The sequence below is a fragment of the Megalops cyprinoides genome, chromosome 8 (assembly GCF_013368585.1).
Source record: "Megalops cyprinoides isolate fMegCyp1 chromosome 8, fMegCyp1.pri, whole genome shotgun sequence".
NCBI lineage: Eukaryota > Metazoa > Chordata > Actinopteri > Elopiformes > Megalopidae > Megalops > Megalops cyprinoides.
The window spans coordinates 20,147,365-20,157,365 of NC_050590.1; the positions used below are offsets into that span (position 1 = coordinate 20,147,365).

At 38.7% G+C, this 10,001-nt stretch overlaps 1 protein-coding gene across 1 annotated transcript; it reads right to left on the bottom strand.

Moving 5' to 3' along the window:
• Nucleotides 1-1,500: 1,500 nt before the first annotated feature.
• On the bottom strand, nucleotides 1,501-3,305 carry LOC118782317 (histamine H3 receptor-like). The gene is made up of 3 exons (XM_036535626.1): nucleotides 2,978-3,305; nucleotides 2,678-2,844; nucleotides 1,501-2,364 (listed from the first exon to the last, which is right to left on the bottom strand). Exons 1-3 carry the CDS (start codon nucleotides 3,303-3,305, stop codon nucleotides 1,501-1,503), a joined length of 1,359 nt encoding a protein of 452 aa, XP_036391519.1.
• Nucleotides 3,306-10,001: the final 6,696 nt, after the last annotated feature.

Consider the following 10,001-nt stretch of genomic DNA (forward strand, 5'->3'; position numbering starts at 1 on the left):
ATTTGCAGAACAACTATTTGTTTGTATTCAAGCATTTTAATGGTGCAAACATTATATTTTACTTTCTGCACATTTTGTAGCATGGCCAGTAGGCCATATGGTGATTCATTTAGATAATAGGGCTAGGTCTGGGTTCCACTGGAACTTAATTGACATACTCTGTAAGAGAAGAAACCATCTTAAAATGAGGCTTAAATCACTCAGAATTCTGGTTTAAATGTCAAACTACTCATGGTACTCTGTTGTGTCATTTGCATCTCCCTGACTACTTCCACAGCAGCCTACTCATCATGGTAGATTTTCTGGTAACTGGTAAATTTAAATGAGAGAAGGTGTGAGAAAGAAATGTCACAAAGTGTAAATGTGAGGCATTTAGTTCCTGCAGATCACATTTTGGCCCCGTTTACACTTGGTTTTAAAATGTGTCTTGGGCGATCAGATCACAGCACTAAATACAAGTGTAAACAACCACCAAGATGCATTGTGATCCAATGGTGGTCAGCTGGACACCTTGGAGAGGCATGTTAGACACAGGTGTAAATGGCGATATGTCTCGGCTGTCTACTTATGATCCAATTGCCCAAGATGCATTTTAAATCCAAGTGTAAACAGGGCCTTTGATTTGTGTCTTTGCAAACTTTTGGCAACTGGCAGTTGTAAACTTGTGCAAAGAACTATTAGACAGACCAAAGAACTTGGAAGTAAAATTTGATTTATTTGTCCCTTCAGTGTGGAACATGGCAGTGTACAGCTGTACACTATCAGATTCAGAAATGTAGAACCATAGAAAACATTGCAACATTAACACAAATGTATATATATGCTGTTACCCTTACTTTGTTTGATCTCTATCTTTCCTCTAACTATATTTCTATTGGGTAAGTCTTATTCAGAGGATTTTGCATAACATGTCATTGAAAAGCTAATGGAGCTGACAGGAAACAATTGATATACCACAAATGATTCATGATAAGAAAACACAACCCACCCAAATAATGTTAGTCCAAAGAATGTCCTTGTAGATAAAACATATATTTTTATTTTAATAGATCACTACAGACCACTGATCAGAACTTTTTTACCAATTCAGACCCTGGGGATCCACTTAGTATGCATAGGTTTGTTCAAACCTCTCCTAATCAGTTAGGATCACATCCATGCACTGCTAACTATCTATTACAAATTGAAAAAGAAATTTGTTATTGTGGGTGTGATCCTGAGTTCCTCAAGTTAAATCTCTGCAGAAATTAAGTACTGCTCTTAATTTTTTTTAGGATCTATATCAATGAAAATTAGCAGTCAACTTCCACCTAATATAAAACAAGCAGTTTATAAAATACAAACAACAAACTTCCAAGAGTATGTTTCTTTGTTTATGTTCTGAATTGACAGATTCTAAATGTTAAAAATGTTAAATTCTAATCAGTATTCCATGAACAGCTACATCAGTGAACAACCACAATTAAAATGAAAATCCACACCCTACTCCCCAGCTGCCCTTCAGCACTTGTGTTCCATGTACTGAGGTTGGACTTTGATTTTAGTGGGGCACAGCAGTTTGTTAAAGGCCCTTTTGAAGCTGATGTGGCAGAGTGGGTAGAGCATGGGGTTGATGGAGGAGTTGATCCATAGTAACCAGAAGGAGATCTCATACAAATAGTGTTGGACACATTGGCCATGGCATGCTGCCCTGATGATCATCAGTAGAGTGTAGGGTGCCCAGCACAGCCCAAACACACACACAATCACTGCAAGGGACTTTGCCACCTTTTTGTCTCTGGAGAGGCGGAAGCAGCTGGCAATGTTGGTGTCTGCTGCATTAGATCGGCTGTTCTGGGGACTGTAACTCTGATCTACAGTTCTGTAGCGTCCATGCACAGGCTTCTGCACCAGGTCCTCCAGCTGGAGGGGTGGCAAATCCAGCAACCCGCTGTCCTGATTTTTCCTACTGCTGTCCACAGCCTCTCCAACTCCTTTCCCAGCTGCTGCAGACCTGACAAAGAACACCTGCTGCCTCTCATCCCCATCTATGCCCTGCAGCTCCATCTCACAGTCCTTGTTCCCTGCGCCTGTAGGCTGCCCCTCCCTTATCAGGTTGCGCTTCCTGATGTTGATGTAGATGCTGATGTTGAAGTAGGTGACGCTGATGAAGGGGGTGAAGAACTCCACCATGGAGGCTGTCATCAGGAAGTACCAGTTGAAGTAGAACTCAGCATAGCACGCACCGTCTGGGACCACGCTTCTGCCGGCAATGTGCTCCCAGCTGATGATGGCAGGCCCGTACAAAAGGAATGCAGCCAGCCACACAGCTGCCATCTTCAGAAGTGCTTCCCGGGTCACACCCTTCTGGCACCTATCGCTCACCTGATACACAGAGAAGAGGAGAGTGAGGTTGGATTCAATGCTTATTTAATCATTCTGGGTGGCAATTTCAAATGGGATTTTTTTTAAAATTGTGCCATTATGTCATTAATAACCTGTTTGTTCTGAATTTTCAGCAGCCTGTCTGGTAGGGATCAAAGCCTTATGTTTAGTGTTGACATAAAACTCTCAAATTGATTATATTTTAAAAGCCAAGCTTTGTGTTGAGTGTTAATATGAAACTCAATTTGACTGGATTTTAAATAGTAAATGTATTGTAATTATTTCTCACACTACGCCTTTGTTTTCCTCTTACCGCTTTCGTTACGGACTGAAACCTGTCGAAGCTGATCAGGACGATGTTGAACACAGACGCGGTGCAGAGCATGTAATCAACCACGAGCCACAGCTTGCAAAGACCTCTTCCAAGTCGCCATTCCCCCGTTAGGACGTAAGGGATATACACTGGGATGCAAAAGCCTCCTAAATAAGTACGTCGTATAAGGTCAACATATATTTTAGGCAGCCTAACAACAACCTACCGATTACAGCCACACTAAAAAAAGACAAATACCAATAAATCATATTTACAAAATATTTTCAACAGTATACTTACCTACTAGGAAGTCAGCAATGGCTAAATTTAAAAAGAAAAAGTTGCCTTGAGTGCGCAAACTTTTCTCCACAACGAACGCCAGAATAACGAGTGCATTGCCAAGCACGGTGGCAAAGACTAGCAGTGTCATAAGCATAGCCAAAAATACTGAGGTGGTCGAAGAGAAATGACCATACTGAGAACGCCGACTTTCCAAATCGAACGCCGAAATGTTTCCCGCAGGAAGCGTGGACCAGTTCATCTTCAGTCCACCTCCCAATTCCCTGTTTAGCGGAACAGGTGCCGACGTTCCGTAACTAAGCAATGCGGCAGAAAAGGCGGACTGCATGGCTTTAGTTGGTTTATAAATGACATTGTATGGCGCAACACATAATTCAAAATGATTTTACCAAGGGCATTAATGTTTGCCTCGCTGAAATACGGTGTTAAAGACATCTAAGGAAATGAGAGATGCGCAGCATCTTTTATACAGCGAAGGATGCCCTGCTGCTCATTGGTGGGTTACGAGTCTTAAACTGAGTGGGCGAGGTCTTCAGGGAGAACGCTTTGCTTTAGAGGCTTTAATATGACCAAAAAAGTCGTGCACTGATCTTACACTGCTCAAGGATGTCAAACGTATTTAATTTATATCAATATATAACATCCACTATGATCCTTTGTTAATTTTTCTGTATATATCCGTTATTATTTATTTATTTATTTATTTATTTTTTTTTTTTTTGGGGGGGGGGCGATTTGCATTATGAATCGAAAGTCTTACTTTTACTAATCAGGTTTTTGTTAAGAAAAAAATGAGCACTTTCCATTAGCATGCACGACTGAAATTTGTTATGACAGGAAAGGAAGAGTTCTTCTTGATTTTATCTCATTAAACAAAATGTTTCATAGAATTAACAATTCTATTCTATTCTAGTCAGCGCACTAACCTCAGAAAGCAACCAATAAAGTTTCAGAGCAGACTATTTGTGTCATCATAAACATCATAAACATCATAAACTTTCATGCTCCTCATGAACTGATCAACTAAACTAAAAAGCCCTAGCATAACATCTCCAAATTGTAATTAAATACCATTGCTTGTACCAGGGCATAGGGTCATCCCAGAGCATGTCACTTGTCCAGGGCAAGGGATTTTGATTAGGGTGTATCCCTTGCATCAGGTATTCACCCGGAGCATATCATTCATTCTGTGGTTAATGAAAAATGAGTGTGAGCACAAGAAAGTATACTTCACTCTTAACATGTCATAAATATTAGGGTAGACAATCTGGGGAATTTTGGAGGGGAAATAAAAAGAATTTCTTTTACTTCCCTCCATTACTGCAGGCCTCTTCACTGCCATTGACTGCTTTTGATGTAGAAACTGGAGCATTCTCATGTTTTGTGATTACATTTCATCCAGATATACCTATTCTATATCTGGAGGTTGTTTATTTTCAATAGTCTTTACATTTATGTCCAGTAAACATACATTATGTTTTTCCCATTGCATAGAAGGAAATGTGTGCTAATCAAAGTCTGCTGTCCCTTAATATGTGACATAGTCACTATTGACATCATAAATTAGCCATCACTCTCTCTCATATAAGCAGCAGTTAAAGTTACACCTCTCTGTCAAACAGGTGCATATTTTGATGTCCCTTAATCCTTTTTCCTGTTACCAAATATAGTTGTGTATGTAAACACATTTTAATCATGGAAAGAAATATAAGCAAAATAAAGCATGACAGATACTGCCTGTCATATTTGTGAATCATTGCTCTGTATAATAGTGGTTGCTCATCATAGCTAACGAACAGCATGTAAAATGGAGAGACATGTTGCAGAGTATCCTTTGAGATTTGGCAATGGTTAGCCCACCACCCCCACCCCCACCCACTGCAGCATTCTCATGATCCTTATCATTTTCATTTTCCACATAATACAATGAGAACTGCCATCATTCTGTCTGCTTGGTAACCTGTGAAGAGCAGAAGGGTATGAATGCATTATGACAAAATTATGTGAGCCTCATAACAGCACATTCCCAAGCTAAAAGAGCAGCTTATGTCAAATAGTATGACCATAGCTGGCACTTTTTGAGTGAATCCATGAAGGACTAAAGATGTGGCTGTACTACACAGACGGCAGAGCCAGACATGATGACACATCCTGTTTAGACACAAAGGCTTCTGACACATTTATTTCTGATGTTTTAATAAATAGGAAAAAATGTAGTTTCATATTTGCTCAAATGACTACAGTACCTATTGAAGTATTTCAAAATGGGACATTGAAATTTGTAGGGTTGAGAAAAGAAAGCCCAACAGGGGTGGAATATATGAAGTTTATGCCAGTTTTTTTTGTCAGTTTCTCAAAAGGAGAATAGGAGAATTGTTACAGCCACAGTATTCACCAACAGAGTTTTGTTTATTTATTTAAGTCTCGAGAGATGTGAACAGTTTGTGGAGCTGTAGGGGGTGACTTCTCACTGTGCCAGTTCCTGGAACAGGGACAGAAAAAAGGACATGAAAGTTATTAGATGAAAACTCAAGTGTAGTAGATATGGCTGCCTTCACATGGGGCACTATTTAACCCTCTAATCATGTTGTGGGCCAATTTTACCCATTTCAGTTTTGAAGAAAGTTGATTAATTTCCCTTTTTCTAATTGAAATTTTATTACTTGTACTTATTTGGGGTCATTAAATTATATGTAGTGTTTTGACCCACATATGTGTTGTGGAATGTCTGTGCAGACTCTTGAGTACAAAGATAAGGTTAAGGGTCATCTTGACCTGTAGCCTTTCATATGTGTAGATACTTTTACAGACACAATATAAATGTTTCTCTGATGTATTTTATTGGCATTACTTTATTTTTATTGCAATGTGGGGTAAGTGTTCAATGTTGTACAGTCATATTCCATCTTGTCTGTGTGATTGCTTGGTTTTCTCTCATTAAGTCCCTGTTGTGTCCAGGACATTCTGGGTATAGGCTTTATGTACCCCACAATGGAGGAGATGATTGCAGTGTAATGCGACTCCCGTCCTTGTCTGGATGTAGTAGTACTCTGGTTTTGGGCTTCCTAATATTCCTCACCTTGTCATAAAGCTACAGAATTATATTCAAACAAACATTTATTTTTTTTTTCCCCACCTCATTCTTCCACTTACCTTGCTGTACCTTCGCAGAGCTAGACCAGTTGTAGGCTGTCTATGCCAGAATCGCCTCATATTTCATATTTCTGCTGCATTCTTGCCCTTGTTGTTGGAAAAAGGTGGTTGGTTTACACAGTTGTGGTTCTGTACAGGTAGGAGAAACTTCATTTAAAGCTAAATTAATTTAAAAATAAAAAAAAGAAAAAAGTTTAAAATGTGAAAAGAGAAAGTAGTTAATAAGTGACAAAGGAAATAAAAGAGAAAAAGTTGTAAAGAAAAAGGCAAAGTTTTAAAAGCATGTGAAAAGAAATGCTCAAAAGAAGCTATGTAAGCGACAAAGCCAATGAAGTAAACGCAAGAGGAAAAAGTTTAAAAGGCTTCAACTTGCATTAAATACCAAAGATGCAAAAAAGAGAGAGAGCACTTTGTTGCAAATGGTTTCTGAGAAGCTGAATGAGTATAGACAGGATGCATTCTATATTCACAACGTTGCATCAGCTGTAGTAACATAGGCTAGCGATACCGAGTGTAAAATGTTAGAACTTGAAAACTGAAGCTTCTGAGAAGTTGATTGCATTGGCTGAGAAGTGGATGAGGTTAAGGAGTGGTTTGATACATAACCAGTTTGTCATGGGCCAAAAGGTCAGTGGACATTTCAGGTCGTTTAATACAAATTTTGCTATGTTCAGCCATCTGTTTTGTAAACAATTTCTGCTCACAGAAATTGTTCTGTGAGCAGAAATTGTGTGTGGTTGGTTCTTTTTCATTGTCTAATCTCCCTACTGTATCCTGGGTATGGGTTTCATGTTCCCCACTGTGGAGTTGATGTGTGTGATGTAATGTGACTCCTGCCCTGTTTTTATGCTTGCTAATGTTGCCTTGCCTTGCAATAAGCTACAGTACTATGTTTAGACAAACATTTTGTTTCTTACATCATTCTTCCACCTGTCTTGCTACAACATTTTGACTAGTTCTGTTAGGCTCCCTCCTTGGTTGGACACAGCAGGATGTTGTATCTAGCTTGCCCCTCTCTGTGTGCAGGGTAGGACTGGAGTGCTGGCCAGGCTCTTCAGTGTCGACCAGAGCTGGTCACTGTTGGATCGTTTGCTCTTTGTCCATCTTTGACCAGGAGACCAGGCTCTTTTCCTGTTAATGTTTGTGGTCCTTCTTGGTTAGACTCAGAGGAAGTGTTCTGGGTTTAGATTGGTTCAGAGATCTTCCACATCAGCTAAGGTTCCTTAAGTCTCTAACTTAGTTTCTCACTGAAGCTAGAATGCTAAACAGATGTTTGGCACAGTCTTAATTGGAGTTTTCCATTACAGTCTTCTTAGTCTTGAACTATGGCTACTTCATTCATCATCTTCAACCTTCTGTTTCAGAAGACAAAGGAAACACTCACCATTTGGTGAGGGCAAGGTCCCATGGTAGACCCAGGAGAGGGAGCAGTGGTTTTCACAAAAAAAAAAAAAAAAATACAAATCTCTACAACATTTCAGAATCCCTCCTGTAGAAGTATTATAGAGGTTGTTAGACATGGCTTGCATGGATTTGATGTCAGCCAATCACTGAGGTTCACACCTGAGAAAGTGGGATGTGTAAAGGAGGGTCCTAGATTTATGACCCTTTAAGCACACACAGGAAATGCAGGAATAATACCTCTATTTCTCCTCTGTGGTGTAGAGAGGGAAATGATGAAGCTCAGACACTCAGACATTCAAAATATCATGAAATATATGGATTTTTTTTCACAAGTTGTATGTGGAGACCTGACCATGTCCTTTCACATGGTGAAGCATCACCATCACAGATCGCAGTTCATCATTTTTAGAAGTTTTTTAGAGTTGTGGATCTTTGAGAAGCATCTTTGAATAACCATAACTAATACTAATTATAAAGATTGGAAGCAGCTGTTCTGTGTTATTCGGCAACAAGCAAGCAATTAAGCAGCTTATGCTGCTATCACCTATTGGGCTATCAACAGGAATTCAGATCTTAATGTAATGCTAATTGCAACAGGTAGGGAGAGGAAAGTGAGTTCAATAACCAGAAAAATACAACATATACCATTAAACAGATAAGAGGCTATAGTATTGAATATGATGAAAGTAGCTTACTGATTAAAAAAAAAAAAAAAAAAAAACCTCCAAAGAAGAAGTTTTGAAGTTACATTATTTTATTGTAAAAGACTCATCAGTTCAGTTATATTCAAGCCTGTAGTAACAAGCTTTCAGTTTGAGAATGATAAAACAGCAAGACATAATAGAAAACTAATGGCAGAAATACAAATTCAACCATATGAATTTTATTAATTCTTTGCACATAGTGTAGAGGAATTCTCTGAACACACTTGAGGATTCATATGACAGCTATGGTTATTTGAATGGCATACCAGCAACAAAGCTCTTATGGTATGTGTGCCTTTGCAATTACCATTTTAATAGAAAACAGTAATGTCAAGACTTTCTTTTACGGTGTTTTACATCACCACACTCCACCTTCATTACCACTTCTGCCTGTTCCCCTCCATCACAAGTGGCAGTCTGCAAAAACTTTAGATGGCTACCCACCATTTATGAGCCATACAGGAGGGGGCAATGCTGACAAGTGTTCACTAAATGAATGAGGCGGTGTCATCAACACCTCTGTCAGCTATGGAACTAAATCCTCTTCACCAATGAGTAGACAAGTTCAAGATTCAAGATTCTTTATTGCCATGTGTAACAAGTACAATGGAATGCTTACTCCCCACTCACTCCCGCAGTAACACTCCTAAACATAATTCTAAACTTCTAAACATACTTTGTAAACATAAATTCTAAATTCCAAAATGTGGTAAAGTGACCAAGTGCAGATAATAACAGAATAATAAATATTAACAATAGGGTGGTAATGGCATAATAAATATTTTGTGAGTGATAATGAAAAGGTATAATGATAATAATAATGATAGAGTGACCAGTGCAGTACAGTGCAGTATAATGATACATGATAATAGTAAGTGGCCAGAGCAGTGCTACCTATACTATGTCATTAAGTAAAATGTTATTGCACCTAATGCAAAAGAAACTTAATTTTCCTGACCATAACTTTGCCCGTTTCATTATAATACTTTTTCAATATGGACATGACAAGTTTTTTTTATAATGGAGGCTTAACTGAAAAATTCATTGTATTCTTAATGATTTAATTACAATTTTTGCATCTGGAATTCTATATTCATTATTATTCATTATATAGATTGAGTATCCTTGACATTATTACTGGTAAAAGTGATTTGTTTTGTTTGAAGCTCAGCATAAATATGTATGTTATGAATATGTATTTTAAATTTACTGGTTGCTTACCTCACTTTCAATGTGTCAATACTGGAAATACTGTAAACATAGGTTTGTTGTATATGTATGCATTGTATTGTCATTGTATGTGAGTCTGAACAGAGAGGACATTGATTTCACTGTGGGAGTAGCAGAATGAAGCAGGCACTATGACACGACAGCTGCAGCCACCCACAGAACGCGTGTTCCTCACAGCAGGAGATTCGGAAGCTAAGCTCTAATCAGGCAGGGGAAGAATCAGGCATCCTGCATTTCCCTCTGTCTTTCACCACTGAAATCTTGAAGCTCAACTGTCTAATCTGATGCCTCATTCAATTTTGATGTGCTTCCAGCCAGCCAGCCTTCTACTACTTTAGTCTTCCAGCTGTACAATTTCCTGACCAATCAAACCTGCCACTTTTCATTCAACTGTTAGGTCTTACAGCAGTTCACTTTTCCTGTTATGTCTTTAATACTCTTTTGTATTCTACTGTTCACCTACGAGTACTCAACCTACTACTTTAGTCATCAGTTCTGAGGTCACATAGTCACCAAATCTTCTACCGCTTCAG